Source organism: Eptatretus burgeri, chromosome 1 (assembly GCF_056783735.1).
Source record: "Eptatretus burgeri isolate ZD-2024b chromosome 1, Ebu_testis_v1, whole genome shotgun sequence".
NCBI lineage: Eukaryota > Metazoa > Chordata > Myxini > Myxiniformes > Myxinidae > Eptatretus > Eptatretus burgeri.
Window position 1 is genome coordinate 66,882,778 of NC_140961.1, and position 19,222 is coordinate 66,901,999.

The 19,222-nt window shown below is 43.8% G+C and overlaps 1 protein-coding gene across 4 annotated transcripts in view; it reads right to left on the reverse strand.

Moving 5' to 3' along the window:
* The window catches only part of RPTOR (regulatory associated protein of MTOR complex 1), a 211,467-nt gene extending 198,033 nt beyond the window's left edge, over positions 1–13,434 (reverse strand). For 2 of the 4 annotated variants that reach the window (XR_015059587.1, XR_015059589.1), the window contains exon 1: positions 12,865–13,434. Coding sequence is in view for 2 of the 4 variants with exons in the window: in XM_085886708.1 (XP_085742834.1) it covers positions 12,865–13,014 (150 nt within the window). In the remaining 2 variants the exon portion in view is untranslated. The remainder of the gene's footprint in view (positions 1–12,864) is intronic. The other 2 variants (XM_085886708.1, XM_085886701.1) reach the window with 1 other exon arrangement.
* Between the last annotated feature and the right edge of the window lie 5,788 nt (positions 13,435–19,222).

The window sequence follows — 19,222 nt, forward strand, 5'->3', positions numbered from 1 at the left end:
AGGTGAGAGGAGGTGGAGGAGAGGAAAGTCAAATTGTGTTTTCAGGTGTTTTATTTCTACTGGCTCTCATTTGTGATGGGAGTTAGAGAGCCCAGTGACGTTTGATTAAATTATTGCGCACGAAAGGTTTCAAGGTGTCATTTGATGGCCCATGGCATGAAAAACTAAATAAACCGTTTCTTGAGTTCGGCCACCATGGCCTTCAAGGGTTTTAGGTCCCTGAAAAAGGCCCCTTTTGTACTTTTAATCAAACTATCGAGCACGAGAAAAACGAAAATTGAAATCATCGATTTATTGAGCTGAAATCATGAAATGACAACTCAAGAATGAAAATTCGCAGGTTTGGCTGAACAAGGAAGCCCTGAAAAGCGCCCCCAGTTTGTTTTGATAAAACTTTTAAGCACGAACTCTAAAGTGGTCTTAAATACTCCTGTAATGTCCAAATCATCAAAAACACTGCTCAAGAAAAAAATTTACCTTAGCCCGTCGAGACAAGAAGGGCCCAAATTAGAGGAGGTGCTGAAAAAGGGCCCAAATCGGACACTTGAAAAGAACAAGCGTATGCTGTCATTAAGCAGTGTCATCGCTATCATCAATGTCATCCAAGTCATCATCATCTTCCAACAAAGCACTTTCGTCTATCTGTTCGTTTTCATCATCACCATCACTATTTTCATCGTCTTCCTTCTGCTTTTCGGGAATAACATAGTCTGGAAGATGGTCGCCTTCAAACCACACAAAATGATTTGCCGTCAATCAACTCCCAACCCTTACTAGGTATTTTGGTCACACTGTTGAGGTGAGCATCATGCCAGTATTTCACCATGAACACAGTTCTTTCAATTTGCTGTCTCACCTCTGCCTCGCAAGGTGGTAAGCTACTCACGTCAACACCTTTCATTTTTGTGAATGGTTTGGCAGGGTCTTTGGGAGCACACACTATTTCAAATACACGGTGTCTGTATTTGTTCAGCACCATGGGCTTTTTGGCACTGTACAACAAACACGTGAAGTATTCAATGGCTTGCACCACGGTGTCGTTGGGCGCTTCTCTACCTCGTTCTGCGAAGGCTTTCTGGTACAACTGTTGATCTTTCTCCAGAATAGCGAGTGGATGCTTTCTTCCCCTTTCGTGAGAAGACTGGAGTGTAATCACACCCCGTGAATGAATGGAACGCAGGGAGCGCGGCGCATAGCAAGGGTCCACATGCCTCTGCGATCCGGGATACATTCACATATCTTCTGTCACCTCGACCTGACGTGCCAACTTCCATCCATACACCGAGGGTCGTTTCGTGAACATGATGGAGGAGTGTGATGAGGATATCAGTGTCCGATGCCCTGATCACCACGTTATCGTTATCGGACAGTCGCGACTCGTTGATGTGCAAAAGGTGCTCGCAGATTCTCGTGTCTCCTTCAGGATGATTGCTGCATAGTTCTCTAACTATAGACTTATGGATCTGTCCGCCCTCCACAGCGAAGCGTGCGCAGACATCGTCAACTCCAATATAAACTTCCTTGTCACGGAGCGCATGGGTATGACGTTGGTCTCCCCAATCTTTCAGAAGGAATCGCAGTAGCTGGCTTTTGAATGACGTAGATTTCAGAGCCTTATTCAAATCCTTCGGGTGGATTTGATCTGGGCCAGTGATCGTGTAGCGTACATCTTCAGCGCCGTGTCTTTCCCGTTCACAGTCTTTAATCCAAGGTTGTTCATAGGTGTCGAAGATGATATCAACCCTCGTGGATGGGTACGCAACAACAGCATGAATAATTGATTGTGATAACCCTTCAAAAGTTGGTGGGAGCGACGGTGGGAGGAGTCTGAGCTGATAGTTGCACATCAATAACGTGCACATCAATAGTTGGTGGACTTCCATGCTGTGATACTTTTTGTTGAAGTGCAGAGAAAAGGGCGCTCTTTTCTATGTGTATTATTGTTCCGTCCGTTTTGCACATTGTGAGAGGTACTGGCGTCAGAGGGTGAGAAAGCAGGTATTCTAGATCGACTTTCCTTTGTGACGCGACAATGTCTATTCTGCCGAACATGTCTCTGGTACACCGAAGCTGTCTGACGATGGGATTTTGCACCCTTGGGTTCTTCGCTCCCAGATTTGAAAATGTCTTGAGTTTGTTTCTCTTGATTGGCTTCTCAAATCTGTCAGCATCTTCAGCGCATTCTTGGATGAATGAAATGTGTCGCTTGCGACCTTCATTAGCGATATTTAGAAGTGACTCAGTGATTTCAGACGTCACGCTTTTTCCCGTACTGACGTTGATCAGATCAAGAGTATCGAGTTTGAATGGGTATGCCGATGTCTGGATACTCATCAGTTTCTGTAGATCGGTATTATCTCGCCGTATGCGACTTGCAGACAGTTCCGCCTGTGCATCGTTTGTTCGTAGCATCCCCACCATATCGAATAAAACGCCGATAAGCGCGGCTCGAGTACCTTTCGTGACGCTCCACTGGAAGCATCACAATTGACCGTCTGCTCGAGGGTCAGGTTGACCTATGGGCAGTCGGCTGAACTGGTTCTCTGTTCTGCGACACGAAAACAGCCCTAGCCGTAGCATCTCCATCAGTCCAGGGTGTGTAAACTCGATATTCAGTAAACCAAGCTGATATTTTGTCATCCATCTTGAGTAATAGTGGCGGTTTGTGGCAAAGAAGACACCAGTCACCTGTGTAATCACCCAGATGAACAGGTCAACGTCATTCATGCGGTTAGGTGTTTTCCATATCTCAATATGTCTATTCTCTGTCCATGATGAAAAACAAATCCACGTAGCCAACGTACTACAAACAAAATTGCGCGGTTTTGCCGAACTCGCCATCTAGTGTGCCCTGCACCAACTTCCCGTACTCATCTAGTACTGCATGAATGACCCGAGATTCAGGCATGGTGTCCATTGACTGGGCGTTGGTCATATCCACAAAATGAATCAGAGTAACCAATTTGTCGAAGTTCTCGTATGTGGTCAGAACTTCTCTGAAGTGAAGAACACGCAAGGCTAAGGCAAATATTAGGTGCAGACGTTTGCAGCGGTTGTAGTTGGTGCATTCAATGAAGCGACGTACTGAGCCAGATACAAGGACGTCTGCATCAACCAGGAGCTGTGGTCCTCCGGATTCACCGATTAGCTTTCCCATTGCTCTGAATAGACATGTTGAGATATGGAAAACACCTAACAGGATGAATAAATCATCAAATGTTGGACTTTCAGTGGATTGGATTTTCAAAGCATTCTTTGCCACATCCAAGTCGTAAGTCCCGACTCCGTACCTCTGCCCGAGCCCAGCAGCACATGCCTGTGTCACTTTGAGGGTCTGGAGAATGACATCTTTGCTCGTAGGCGGCTCCGAAATGTTTTTCATGTAGAGGACACGTTGTTTAGGGAGGTGGTCAACATAGAAACGACCCATGAAGCCGGCCAACATTGGAATATTTTCCATTTTCCATTTTCCATCATGGCTGATCATGGTGGTCGTCATTATTGAACTCCGCGTCACTGGGATCCATTTGTTGTTCTGAATCCATGTTCGAGTGTCCAAACACAGCACTACCAGTACGAAAATCGAATCCGATTCCTCCCCTTCACGAGACTTACACAGTGCTACAAATACATTCTCAGTGCTGTGACGCACAGTTGGAGCTAAAAGAGAAACTAAGTCTCCTCTCAGGAATGAGAACTTTGGAAATACCAGAAAAAATACTGAATTGCTGTTCCGAAAACATTTGTTAGTTTCGTTTTCTTTTTTCCAATTGGGTGCCCTTTTCGGGCCCTTCTTGTTGAACCAAGCCTGTATGTTTTATTTGAGTTGTTATTTTAGGATTGCAGTTACATACCCGATTCAGTCATTGAGCCTATGCACATTCTTTTCAAGTGTCCGATCTGGGCGCCTTTTCAGCACCTCCTCTAATTTGGGCCCTTCTTGTCTCGACGGGCCAAGGTAATTTTTTTCTTGAGCAGTGTTTTTGATGATTTGGACATTACAGGAGTATTTAAGACCACTTTAGAGTTCGTGCTTAAAAGTTTTATCAAAATAAACCAGGGGCCCTTTTTGGGGCCTTCTTGTTCACCCAAGCCTGCATATTTTCATTTCATGATTTCAGTTCAATAAATCGATGATTTCAATTTTCGTTTTTCTCGTGCTCGATAGTTTGATTAAAAGTACAAAAGGGGCCTTTTTCAGGGACCTAAAATCTTTGAAGGTCATGGTGGCCGAACTCAAGAAACGGCATATTTAGTTTTTCATGCCATGGGCCATCCATCAAATCACACCATGAAACCTTTCGTGCGCAATACTTTAATTAAATGTTACTGGGCTCTCGCACTATGGGGAAAATGCTCCAAGTTGCAAATATACTATGGATAGAAAGATTCACTGATTTACTGTAAATTTATAACTTTTCCTATTGTACTAAAATCCACAATCTGCTGTCTCTCTGACTGTTTTCTTTGACGACAATACATGAGGTCGTTATTTATCCAACCTTAACCAAACTTAAAAGGAGGACTTAGGGTGACATGATTGAGGTTGTAGCGACTTGATTTGCCCACCTCCCAAAGGGGGTTTCCCGCCTTGGGAAAAAACAAACAAACGGTGTCAAGGTGTATATTCATGTTAAGATAATAATCAATCGTAGTGTTCTTCCAAAGCCGCTCCTCATCACAAAAGTAACTAGAAAGCATCTGAAAAGGCAAAGCCCTTACACTTTGTATTCTAACTTGTTCTTCTTCCATGTGCTAAATGGTACCTTTGACCTTTTGACCAAATTCTTCATTTGTCTTCTCCATAATCTCATAATAAAGCTTTCTTCAAAAATTTGATGACAAAAGCTCAAATGGTAAAAAAAAAATAACAGCCTGGAAACACAGACAGACAGACAGACAGACAGACAGACAGACAGACACACACCAATCCTAATTTTAGTTGATATAATAAGAATATTTATTACTTATGCGCAGATGAGGACTGGCAGGATGGTCTACAGGAACACACTTGTCTCTAAGCTGTAAATCCTGGGTTTGAATCCTGACCCAGCTAGCTATAAACTGTCATCCCAGTGTTTCACAGGCAGGACCATTCATCAATGTGTGTGCCCTCTCTTGGATGGACATTAAACTGGCGTCTGCCAGCATTAGTTGATGGACGTTAAAGATTCCATGGTATCGTTCATGCCATCAGACCTCACCGATGTAAAGAGAAAAGGAGGACAAGAGGAAGACGAAGAAGAAGAAGGTATCCTTCATGAAGAGGAGGTGAGCTATCGCCAACACCCTGGCCAAATTCCAAATTCTGGCCTTAACTACTGCTGGAAGGAAATGGCACCCACTCAGCAAAACCCTTGCCAAGAAACTGCTTTGGCAGCACCGACACTGTAACAGAGTATGGTACATCAGAATCGGAATCAGAATGCTCTGCTGCTCAACTTGTCCCAAATCGTAGACTATTTTTTTGTCCACAGGTCTTTTTTAAATTGTACTTCAGACAACTCCTGATCAGATTCTTACCATATTTTGAATGTGCATTCCTGAAGGGCAGGCAAGGACACCCACAAATTTTGACACCATGGAGTTAACCGTTAAGGTCAATTTAACTCATTGGTTGTGTTTATTCAGATCAGTAGCAGATTAATCTCACAGAAGATCTCTTCGCAATATCATGATGGATCAAGCTATGTGCAAGTTGAGTGTGCATGGAAAACGACCAAAGGTTACTTTCTCAACAAGGTGTTCAAAGACCAGTTCCTGGGCATGGATTCCTTACATTCATCTTCCGACAGCATATATCTTGCTTGGGCTCTTATTAGATGCTGCTCAACTAAACCCATCGATGTAGACATCTCTTGGATACAGCTTGTGGATCGTGATGTGAAAAGAGTGCCCAGCTGGAGTAGCTTTCATGCTGTGATCAATTCTGCTATTAATTGCACAACATTGGTGGAATATTGTCCCATGATTGATGCATTGCTGACTGAGCTAAACACAGTTTACATGGTGGTGAAAAATGCACAGGCTATGATGGCATCTCTTGGACAGAAAGGGGAGTGTCATTACATTTGATCTTGCCATCCATCGATGTAAAGGCAACAGAGACCCAATGGAGAGCACCGGATGAGTTTTCTGACACTATTATCTGAATGGGAGGATTTCCTGGTTTGTTGGGGGGGGGGGTTTGTATTTTTTATATATCTATATATATATATATATATATATATATATATATATATATATATATATATATATATATATATACACATACACATGCTCTCGGCTCGTGGAAGAGCTGGGACACAGAGCCAAATCAAAACACAAAAACAAAGGGAACAGCAGAAGAAAGGGAAAACACGAACAGCAGGGTGGAGGGAGAAAGTATATGAAGACAGACAAACATGAGATACAGTTAATGACGAAGGGTAAGGGAGAGCACAAAGGGTGGAGAATATGGATACATAAGCAAAATGTTGGGAGGGGGTGGGGGTAGTTTAACAGGTGTAGAAAAAATCATGATTTTAGATGGGGGATGACTTGAGATGGTGGTGAACAGCTGCCTTGAAGATCTGGAGGGGATAATGAGATTGAAAAGAGTATAGAAGGTGGTTCCACAGGCGAGACAAAAGGAGGAATAAATGAGTGGATGTGAGCAGTGATTCTGGATTAAGGCAGTTTCACGAGGGGGTTGGTGACGGACCATGTGTGTCCTGGTAGATACCTGGGGGTGAGGGGGGAGTATGGAGAGGGCAGAGGGTGCAAGTCCAGAAAGGAGGTGGAAAAAAACAGAGAGGCCACCGACCTGTCGGCGATGGTGAAGTGATAGGCCAAGAGACTCAGCTTCATCGTGAGAGATTCCAATGATATTGAAGGCCTTTGTATCCACAGCATCAAGCTGAGCAAGATGTGAGGCAGGGGAGCCAGCTTAGAGGGGACAGCAGTACTCCAAGCTGCGGATGAAAGCTTTGCAAGTGGATAGGAGTTCAGGTGTGCCAAGGAAGGACTTTGCAAGATGGAGGATGCCCAGTCAGTGTCTGGCTTTGTAGACCATTCTTGAAATGTGGTTTGTCCAAGAGAGATCATGGCTGAGAGTGAGACCAGAGGTTGAGTGACTGAATCTCATCGAGAGGTTTGTTGAGAAAGTGGTTAGGAGGGTTTGTGGTGTGGTCCTTTCGAAGAGAGAGGGAGAGAGACTGCGAGGGATTTCTCAGGATTGAAAGACATATTCCAAGTGCTTGACCAGTTTGTGATTTTGTCAAGGTCTGAGGAGAGGGATAAGGCTTCTGTCTGTCAGAAGGATGAGGGATCTTATGGCAGAGAGTAGAGTCATCAGCAAAGATAGAGAGCATTTTCCAGAGTCAGTGAGATCATTGATGAAGATTAGGAATAATATGGGGCCTAGAACACTGCCTTGTGGTACTTCAGCCTTGACAGGGAGAGGAAAAGAAAGGGTTCCGTTGAGAGCCACAGAATGGCTAAGAGAGTGGATGAAGTCAGTAATCCAAGAGTGGAGTTGGCTTGGATTCAATAGGCAGAGAGTTTGGAGAGCAACCCAGGATGCCAGACTGTATCAAAATCTTGAGATATATCCAGAGAGACGGCCCTAATGTCACACATAACAACGAGGGTCTCCATCCATCGTTGGAAGAGTGGAAGCAGCATGTCCAAGGTAGAGTGACCAGCTCTGAATACAAGTTGATGATCTGAGGTGAGGCTGTTGGAGAAAAGGAATGATTTTATATCAACTGTGATGATGGATTCCATGACCTTACTGATGATTGGAAGTACAGTAAGCTAATTGGTCTGTACTTCAGGGGATCCATTTTTGCAATGCTGTGATGTAGGCCGATTTCCAAGCAGATGGAAGGCGACCTATGACAAATGACAGGGTGAAAAGGGCAGAGAGAGGAAGTGCAAGAGCAGCAGAGCAGGTTTTTAGGACATGTTGCACTGAAAGTCCTTGGTCTCCTCCGCAAAAAGTATGAAAACTGGATTGAAAGATCTACTGTAGAGTCCGGTGTCTTTCAAAGCAGTACAGCATCTGCTCTTATAAATGGCATGCCTATAATCATGGAGTAGGGCCCTCAGTTTTACTATGGAATGTATGTTCCATCCACAATGACATGCCTCCATACGATGGTTGGGAAACTGAAAACAGAACACCCAATTAATTCAGTTGCTTAGGCAGAAGTTACTGGAGAGTCAACATGCTGTTTTTGAGAAGGATGAAGCTCTTCCAGAAGTGTTGCCAAGCTACTTGCTGAATTGGAGCCACTGACAACTACATTTGGGAGGTTCAAGGATGAAACAAGAGAAAAATCAGAAATGGCTCCTGGGATGACTGTTATTACAATGGTCAAAACACTTTCTGCATTCATCAAAGCTGAGAGGACTGCAAACTGGCTTCTACATCTCTCAGCAATAGCAGGTGCAGCATCACATCTCTATTCAATGGACAAGACGAACTAGACAAGATGGCTACGAGTGTATCCGGCTGACAGATATGGTGCTAGAAGAGCGCTGGTGCTCTGCAGCACTGGTTTCTGACAAGCCACGAGACGTTTCCAATCACAAGCGCATGTGTGGGAATGGGGACTCAGACCGTGGTGGTAAACACAAAGACAAAGCGTAACACAGAAAGAAGTGCAATGAAGAGGATATACAGAAACTACTTTCTGTGTTTTAATCAGGACTGATGACAAATCCTTTCTATAGCAAGGAAGTTGAAGTGACTAAAACACTACCACTGAAAAACTTAGCAGATGGCGTGGTTGTACCATCAGATGTCTCCATTCGATTGAAGAATGCCTCCAAGATTTGCAAGGAATAGATGATGTCATTTGTTGCCAGTAGGGTCAGCACAAATGAGGTGAACTTCTAGGACCCAATGCCACATGTGAAGATCAAGATACGGCCTTGGAAGAACACCACAATTGGCTATCTTAACATTGATATACACCTTGATCAAGAATCGTCTACAGCTCCCTTTTCTCTCTTCCATGCAAATGGTATGATGAGGAAGACAAATAAGAGCATCCTCATTGCAGCATTGGAGAATCTGGGGGAAATAAAGTCCCAGTTGCCTTCAGCAGCAGACGTATGACCGCAATCAATATTGTTGACCACATGGCGCTCGTGCAGATGGTCAAAACTGGCACTGTGGCGACTATCATATTATAACAGGGCCATATAGGGACATGGAGAATGTAACAGGGTAGACATGATGTTTTACCAATACAGAGAGAAATCCATAAATCTTCAGAAAGAAGCAGGAGAGGAACATCAGTTAGACTCGAGGTCAACATTTAGAGCACTAAAACACCCATCCAAAGGCAATGGACCAAATACATTGAGAATATGAGAAATGATGAAAATCGTATTTCTTCCTTTCCAAGAGATGGTGCCAAATGGGTCGGATAGAGCTGGAGCTTGGTCATTTATTGGTAGTCGGAGCCGAATTCCGTTATGGGGAGAGAAAAAAGTATGCATCACCCAATGCAACTATCAGATACATGATGATATGGCATTTCATCAGGAAGAGGGTGTGATTATACTTCACCAAACAGCAGTATGCTGTTGCATGCCAAACATACAACATCTAGAATTCTCGATGTACACTAGTGCAATAGTGCTTTCGTCCCCAGGCATGGATGTGGCTATGCGTCGCTCACTTCAATGCACTGGGGTGCAAGGAGCTATGGTTGCATACTGGAGTTAAGGATAGAGTTAAGGATCCATCCATTTCATCCTCGAGAATATAGGTTCAACAATGTGTGCAGCACTTCCTGTATACCATGCACTAGCACGACAAGTTCCCCGTCAGAAGTTTGCAGGAAGTCGTCCTTCAAGTCTCAAAAGCAGCCAAGAGCATCAAAAAACCCTTTCAGAACTTGAAAATAAATCATCTGCAGATGAAGCAGTCCATGCAAAATGAGAAGTTTGCGTGCAGCCTGTACAAACGTGCAAAGAAAGCTGGGATCACTGCTGATAGTGTGAAGTACTGGTTGTTCTACCAAAAGAAGAATCATGAAAATGAAGGACTACCACCTGATGAAATAATAAATGATTAATTCAGATGTCGTCAAATGCATCAGTCTTCCTCAATAATTCATCTCCCTCCCTGTGGTGGCTTTCCGGAAACTCTGTTATGCAATGAACACGCGAGTTATCTTTTGACCAAAAATAAATAAATAACGAAAACAAGTTTTTCTCAAATGTTATGCTTGCAATCTTAACACTACAAGCTCATGAAACAGCCAGTACGATCATCAGACTTGCAAACTATGCAACAACAGTCATACAATTTGAAATAGACGAGTTCAGAATAACTAGCTTAGTGTAAGTTTCAAATCATTGAGCAAAACCATGAGTGTGCAAACCAGGAGTGGCGAGTTAAAGGTTGACAGGTAGAAGATAGATTATGAATGTAAGGGGTAGAGAAGAAGAGTGGATGCAGGTAGGAGGTCAGGAAGGGAGGACATCAAGTAAAAAAAGAAAGAATAAACCAGTGATTTGGGGTCTCACAAGTCGCCCCAAGATCACTTCGGGTTAACGTATAGCATACGATCAGTTGACTGATGTTGTAAACAGTGAGCGATTTGGAAGAGAAGAGAATTAAAATTTCAGCATAATCTTCTCCGATTTGTCAAATTATCAGTCTCGCCCCAAAGGGGATGCGAGACAACTGCAATGCCCGTCTGTTTGTCTGTCTGTCTGCGTCCGCATCTATCCATTTTCGCCATAAAAAAAGGTTTTCTCTGCAACCACATGAAGAATATGTCTGTCTGTCTGTTTGTGTCATCATTGGTTGGGACGGGGCTATGCCACTGATGCAATGTCCCATTTACCAGTACACTGGTACTCATTTTGCTGACCTCGGAAGGATGACAGACTGAGTCAACCTCCTGGTGTATATTAATTCAGCGGCCAACGGGGCTTGAACTCAGGACCCTAGGATCCCAAGCCGCCACCCTATCCACGAAGCAAACACCAAGCTTATTGACAACTCCGTCATAGCTCACATGGTATGGCAGCCATATTGGATTAAAGGGAGAAAATTGAACACCATTTCCTCCGAAATCACTCAACGTAAAAAAAATTGAAACTTCACATACGTCATACATAGTAGGGTGATAACAATCACGTCATCAGTAAAGTGGTATTCCAGCCATAATTGGTTTGATTTAAATCTTTATCCCAAAAAAAAAATCTGAAACTTCTTGCATCTAATATATAACCTGATGCGAGTGAAGAATTAAATTTACGACGTCCATAACCCAATGCCAAGAAACTATGTGACATACAAGGGTGCACGGATGATATGGGAATGCTGGCCATAATAGTAGCGTGTTCGGTTAACAATGGTATTTTTGTTTAGAATCAACACGCGAGGGGAGACTGTGCTCTACGAGAGCCGTTTTAGTTTGAAACGTATTTACATGATAAAATAAGAGGTCATCCATGTTTTGTCATACACACCAAGAGCTAAAGGACTAACTGACTAGCTCAGGAGTAATGGTACAACTCACTTCTGAGTTATCTCGTCTGGTTTTCAATCTTGACCCCCCCCCCCCCACCAAGTATAAACTGCTACCCTGGTATTTCGCAGGCAGAGCGTTACATTAGTGAGTCCGTCGTCCCTATAATTCAACCATCTATTTCCTTGACATGAAAGATCTTTCAGAAAGACAGGGCAAGTCATCGCTGGCTCTTTGAACAATTTACAAAATTGTGCCCCAGCAACAGAGCCTGGAAGGCAATGGCAAACAACCCAGTGCATTTCATCCCCCCCCCCTCATGCAGCAACGTCGGCGGTCCCAGGGACTCTGGAAAAGGGTATGGAACCATTGCAAGTAACCAACCCAAGAGTTATCAAGGCTGGCATCGGTTTACTGTGTGGCCACATGTTGGGATGTTCAAGTACAGTAACACAAGAGCACCATGTGTCAGCAGTCATGTTGCATTTTGAGCCCGAATTAGTAAGGAGGGGGTGTGCGAAAAGGAAAAACAAGCAGAGGAGGTGAAACAGCAGGACAGTGCTGTCAGGAGGGGTGTGCGAACAGATAAAACAGCACGACAGTACTGTCAGGAGGGGGTGTGCGAACAGATAAAACAAGCAGAGGAGGTGAAACAGCAGGACAGTACTGTCAGGAGGGGGTGTGCGAACAGGAAAAACAAGCAGAGGAGGTGAAACAGCAGGACAGTACTGTCAGGAGGGGGTGTGCGAACAGGAAAAACAAGCAGAGGAGGTGAAACAGCAGGACAGTGCTGTCAGAAGGGGTGTGCGAACAGATAAAATAAGCAGAGGAGGTGAAACAGAGGACAGTGCTGTCAGGTGGGGGTGTGCGAACAGGAAAAACAAGCAGAGGAGGTGAAACAGCAGGACAGTGCTGTCAGAAGGGGTGTGCGAACAGGAAAAACAAGCAGAGGAGGTGAAACAGCAGGACAGTGCTGTCAGAAGGGGTGTGCGAACAGATAAAACAAGCAGAGGAGGTGAAACAGCAGGACAGTGCTGTCAAGTGCACTTTCGATCACATCCCATGAAGCGCAAGCACATGGCGCGTACAGTACAGTGAGGGCCACACTGCGCCGTGCTGTACTCGAACCTCCCTCTTTCAACATTTAACTCTTCCTTACCCCCCAAATGTGAACTGAACTCGAATAAACCACAATGTTTATATTCTTAATTCCAAACAATAAGACTCCTCCTGTCTCACAACATGCCCCCCCTCCTCAATCCTCACTTCTCCCCCCCCCTTATATATTTCCTTGTCGATTCTGTTCCCCACCATAGGCCAACTCCCCCCTTCTCGGCCCCCCAACCCCAACACCATCCCACAACCGCCCCCGCCCCGTCATTACCCTGTCCTTCATCCGCCAAGCCTGCGCCAAGGCCTTGCAGCCTTCCATCTTTTCGATGTGCCTCTTCTTCGTGAAGGCCACGGGTAGATGCCAGTCAGAGAGGTCTCCCTCACCCTCGTCCATTGCTTCTTCAGCGCAAAGCAGCGCCATACTACCGCTCTGCCACCACACTCGTCACCCCAACTCGCTCTGCCGCCACCACACACACACACTTCTCCTTCCTCTTGTACTAGCCCTACCGTCTCTGCAGTAACCCCCCCCACCCCACCCCCCCTTACTAGTTCCCCTCCGAATACCCCACTCTCTATCGCTCCCTCGAGCCTCGACCCCAATCCCCCACCAGTCTCAACCACGACAGCCCCACTCCGCAACAAGCAACAAATCGACCTCTCCTGACCCGTCCCGCTCTGTTTACACCGACTGACTGACTGACTGACTGACTGACTGCCCGAGTCCCTGATTTCACCAAGTCTATCCTCGCTCCGTCACCACGAAAACGGTGTGCGCCGCCATGTCATTACTCCGAGATTCCCCCTCACGTCACACACACACACACACACACACACACACACGGGCTCCGCCTCCTCACTCCTCACTCCTCCCTCGCTCCACAGGACGATCGTCCTGGCCTTAAAACACAAAGTGCTGGATACGTCAGGAATTCTTGGAGTTCTCGCCGTGATGCCGCCGGCATAAGGGACGCGCGCTCGTCGGACAACTCGTTCAGACTCGTGGCTTCAATGAGTTCATTTTCAAGCAATTAAAACGTGCAGATTAAGGTTACCTGGGCAGTAAGGTGAGGACGACCAAATCACCGTCTTCTCGGTGATATAAAAGGTTTTTGGACACGTCGCATGTGATTAAACATTCCGGGGAAAACAAAGAAAGAAAAAAAAACTCTCGATGGAAGCACAAGTTACCGGACATAAAATGATAACTGCACCAATTTTTGCTGAGAAAATAATTAATTAATTAATTAATTAACAAATGAATGAATGATGAATGAATGAAACAGCGAAAGAATATACACTGTAACCCCTAAACCTGAAAAAAAAATATTGGAGTTCATAAACACAGGAGGAAGAGAAGAAACTGGGAAGGGACAAAAGGTAAAAAAAAGATACGAGTACATAGACTTGATTTATTATTTAATTAAAATGGTGACAATTTTGGATCGGCGAACAGCAAAGTTGTGGAGAGATAGGTCATAATAATATGGGATTGTGGTCTTCAAACACAAAGTGGTTAAAACCTTGGTGTTGGCTCGGTGGTGAGGGTTGCAGGCTTGGGATATTAGGGTCCTGAGTTTGAGTCCTGTTGGCTGCTGAATAAACATCAAGTGGGGTTGACTCAGCCTTTCATCCTTCTGAGATCAGTGAAATGAGCACCGGTGTACTGGTAATAGGGGCATAACATCGGTGGTGCCCCTATACTTGGTTGCAGTGGTGATGCACCATTGTTCATAGCCAATAAAATCATGCCACCACAATAAGTGGATAAAATAAAATAAAAACATTTAAAGTGGAATGCCTGCAAGTTATTTGGAAGTCAACCTCATTTCTCCCCCCAACACACGGTCCACCAGCAACCAATGCAACCCCTTCTGGAAAGAACTCCACTCATTCATTCCTCTTCCCCCCCCCCCCACTTGTTCAACCTATTCCCACAATCTCGTCCATCTTATTCTTCACATCTTCAAGACAGTTGTTCCCCACAATCTTAGATCATCCCCAATCCAAAATCATGATCTTTTCTACCCCCATGATCCCTTCCCAAGCCCATCTCTTTCCAAATTTCCAGTTTTTCCTTCCTGAGAGTTTGCGGCTGTATCTTTCTTGTCCACCCCGTGTATCCTCCCGTAGCCCTCATCCTTTCCCACAACCCCTATTTCTCCAAGCGTCCCTCTATTTTGTCCCTCGACCTCTTTTATGCTGGTGTGTTTCCCCCTCTATTTATACTGTTCCTTTTTGTTCTGTTACATCCTGATCCATTATTTGGTCTCACTTCTGCATGAGCCTCGACATTGGAAACAAAAAATTCCCAGTCATGTAGTTTTGCAAGCTTGTTAGGGAGTGAATGGTGGCGTTCAGACAGGCAAATTGAACCAGTGGTGTTCATTCCATTTTCGGGACAAAATATTGAGCAGGCATGGGAATCTAACCCACATCAAGAAAAGCAAATGCAATTAGGCTTTACCTTAATCACCACCACCCCAAAGCTCATCCCAATCATCTTCGAAAGACAATATTGCAAACCCTATCAAATCTTTCTTTGTTCGTAGATATTCTGGATTATTGCAGTGGGATTGCATAAGACAACTTACGATGTCCTTTATTTGTTGTGATTTTATAATATATATGCAGAATTTTTTTTTAATCTATAATTTGTCTATTCTTCTGCATTCCTCATCCAAGAGGAACAGAAAGAACAGCAGGTAACATTCGTCATCTGCACAATGATATGATAATGAGAGGTGTCGTATTTCACTTCTGTCTCCACCCAGCTCGGGATGAATCAGCATATGTTTGTCAGCCCGATAGCTGAGTTTAATCACGTTTACTTTCCATCCCATGGTTCCCTGATAAGGTGGTGGAGTCTCTTTAAGCCAATGTATTCCTTGTGGTGATGTACTTGTGACAGAAGTTGTATTTTATCGGTTATTCCAGGATATCAATCCAGCTATGATGAAGGGATTTTCTCTGTACATCTGTATGAGCATCTTGTGTGACAAATAATATTAAATGTTGTGACCTCCCTTGAAAAAATATGTTATTGTGGTGTCACTGCAAGCTCAAACTAGATATCTGTGATCACAAAGCGATTGCCAAGGGTAAGCCTCCCCTGACTTGCCCTTGGCCCATGATCCAATGATGGAATATTTTGTTTGGATCGCCATATGACCTTGACCTTCAATGTTTAGGTATAGAGTGGAAATTAAGAAAATGTGTCACCATCTCATTCTATAAATAAAAGTAAACATCATGAAAATAGGATGAAAAATTATTCAAGTTATGATCAAAAGGTGTTTTGGGTTATTAAGGTCACAATCTAAAAAAGTAGGTGAAGGACACTAATCAAGTATTAGGTGCACAACATCAGTGTAGGTGCACTATTATGATGCAAGAACATCTTGGAAGGCCAAGTGGTCTTTGAGATTCTGCATTGGCAAAATTGAACGATGACAACGTTCAACGCTATTTTTTTCAGGCTGTCATTTGACCTTGACCTCGGAGAGGTATGATGTAAATTAAGCTAAATGCACCTTCATCTAGGTTATCAAGATAGGGCAATTTTGTTCTGATCAGAGAAACCTTTGTGGAATAATGGTGAAAAATGTTTAAATGTCTATAATTTGGTCATGACCTTAAAATTGGGTCAAGGTCAAAAATTATGACAACCACGCATACTTTTTATTGTCATTGTTAATGCTAAATTTCATTCTAAAAGTCCCAGCCAGACCTGAGATACAGCTTGGAAATTGGCAGAAAAAAAGGGAGAAAAACCGAGATAGTGGTTGAGTACTCCTCGGGGTTTAAGACCTTGACCTTTAACCCGGAGGTGTGTGATGTAAATTAAGCGTAAATTCAACTTGCTCGAGGCTATCTCGAGAGGGCAATTTCGTTCCAATTGGACAAATCTCAGTCGAGGTTTGGTGAAAAATGTTAAAATGTCTATAACTGGGTCATGACCTTAAAGATGATGTCAAGGTCAAATAAAATTTTGTCAACCCCGCATATTCTGGATTCCCATTATTGATGCAAAATTTCATTCTGAAAGTCCTCGGACATTGGCAGAAAAAGGGGAGAAAAACCTAAATGTTGATTTAGTACTGCTGGGGGTGTAAAACCTTGACCTTTAGCCCAGAGGGGTATGATGTAAATTAATTTTAAATGTGCCTTTCTCTAGGTCTAGGCTATCTAGAGAGGGCAATTGTGTTCTGATCGGCCAAACCTTCGTCAAGGTACAGTGAAAAATGTTTAAAAGTCTATAATTAGGTCATGGTCTAAAAAAAATTAGGTCAAGGTCAAAAAAGTATAAAACCCGCATGTTTTCTATTCCCATTATTGATGAAAAATTCCATTCTGAAAGTCCCAGCCAGCTCCAAAATGCATCCATCCATTGGGACCATACTCCGTACAGAGCATTGGTGCTGCCTCAGCAGTCTCCATGGCTATTGGACACAATCCTGGATAGGTCATCACTCCGACACAGGATACCAGCAAACTGGCACTCATTTTGCCAACATCAGAAGGATGACAGGCAGAGTCAACCCCACCTGGTATTAATTCAACAGCCAAGTGGGATTTGAACTCAGGATTCGAGGATCCCAAGCCCACCACCCGATCCATTAAGCCAACACCAGGGATGCTCCAAGATCCAGCTCAGAAATTTCGGAAATTGCGAGTGCAGGAGGAAGAAAAAAAATGCTACTACAGTGTAATAAATAAGGCAATTCTCTATATGTGTGTATGCAAAGTGCGATTTGTCAAATTTCCAGTTTGAGTGTTCGGAGCCACTTGGTGATAGCCATTGAACACCCATCAGGCCTGACGAGTCGGTTTGTGAAAGACCTGAACCAAATAATTTCCCTGCCCGACCCCTAATAAAGTGTTAACATTCTGAACCATTACAGAAGTAATCCTAGTCGTAATCATATAAACAAGACGTTCTGATGGAGGACATCAACATGTACAGGGTGTTCCAGATGTCTTGTGACTTCTACCTTTTTTTCTCATTCATTTGCACAAGTGGACCTGGCAGTGTTGTATAACATTTCTTATAGGGCATGGTGTCTAATCATCCTGTGCAAAGAAAATACTGGTTTTCATTCAAACTTACTGGACCCTTTATCAAGACATTGTTAGCACAGTATTTACAATAATGATATTTAATAAAGTTTACAAATGCCATTTTTATATTGCTTACATTACATTATACACTCATTGGTGTCCAAAAATATAAAGTTTGAGACAATTAAATGGGGGTCACAAGACATCTGGAACACCCTGTGTATTTGCTTAGGACTGGGATGATAACAGCTACTGGCGAAGATACCCTTCGGCCCTTGTTTTGTTTGCGAATGCAAAAGAGATGTCGGTATTGGGATCGCACTTCATCGAGACATTTACCATACGTTTATCTTTCAGGAGAGTTTGCACAACATTACCATGGATGACTACCCAAACTGGTCGGTAGTCATGACCAGAAGAATTTTCACAAGTTTAGATGAACACTCCTCTTGGACACTTGTTTCTACCTGAATGCTTCCTCAAGGTGACATAAATGGTTTTGATATGACTCTGTCATCTGTCAACTGTCCATAAATATTTCACACAAAGAAAAACAAGCACGTCCAGGACAGATGTAAATACAAAAAATGACCAGGAAAGAAAATTGTATTTGGCAGGCCCAGCATAGAAAAAGTGAGGACTTCTTTGGATGTGTTAAAAGCGTATGCAACAAGTGTGAGGCCAGAGCTTTAACCTTACAGACCTCATAATAGGTCTGCAGACACATGAAGTTCTGTAACCTCACAGGAGGGAATGTGTTCAAACCTACAGAGAAGTATTTATATTCATTTTTAGAGAATTAATTATATTCCTTTACATTATGTTTTTCTACCTTTTTAAGCCTCTTTCTACAAGCCTCTTTGAGCAAACGTCGCAATGTCAGTGTAAAGACAGAAATGCCTTTAAAATTTTAACAACACAACCAGAAATCCAGGTTTCCTCTTTTGTGTTGCTTTTGTCTGTGGAGTAACACAGACATCATGTATTCATGTACATCAAAAGCCATTATAATTATGTTGCAAAGCAGACACTTGCATATGTTTTTTATTTATCCACGTATGAGATCACATGTCTGAAAATTTTGTTAGTGTCATTTGAGCTCAAATTGAAAACAAGATCTCAATCCCGGTAATAGCCCTAACGCTTTGCAGGCCGGGTGTTGCATCAATTTAGCACAGGTCAGGTCAGGTATGGGAGCATGTGTCAGAACAGCGCGTCGCTGTGTCCACTTTCTGCTGTTACTCCAGGGGCCTCCGTCTGGCCATCCCCCAGGCAGATGCCAGGCCCATCCCCATCTCCTTGAGATGATGGTCAACCTGCTGCAACCACGAGGCACGTGATCGGCCCACTGGCCTACTCCACTCATGAGACTCCCTCGCTGAGAGAATCTGATGAGCAGGATCAGCGTCAGGAAAACGAGCCACATGTCCATACAGCCGCAGCTGACACTCACGGACTATGCAGGTAACAATCTCAACCGCTCGTTGGACACAAAATCTGACCAGCGATAGCCAAGGATTCTCCGAAGAGACCTGGTACCAAAGGAATTAAGTCTCCGTCTCAGATCC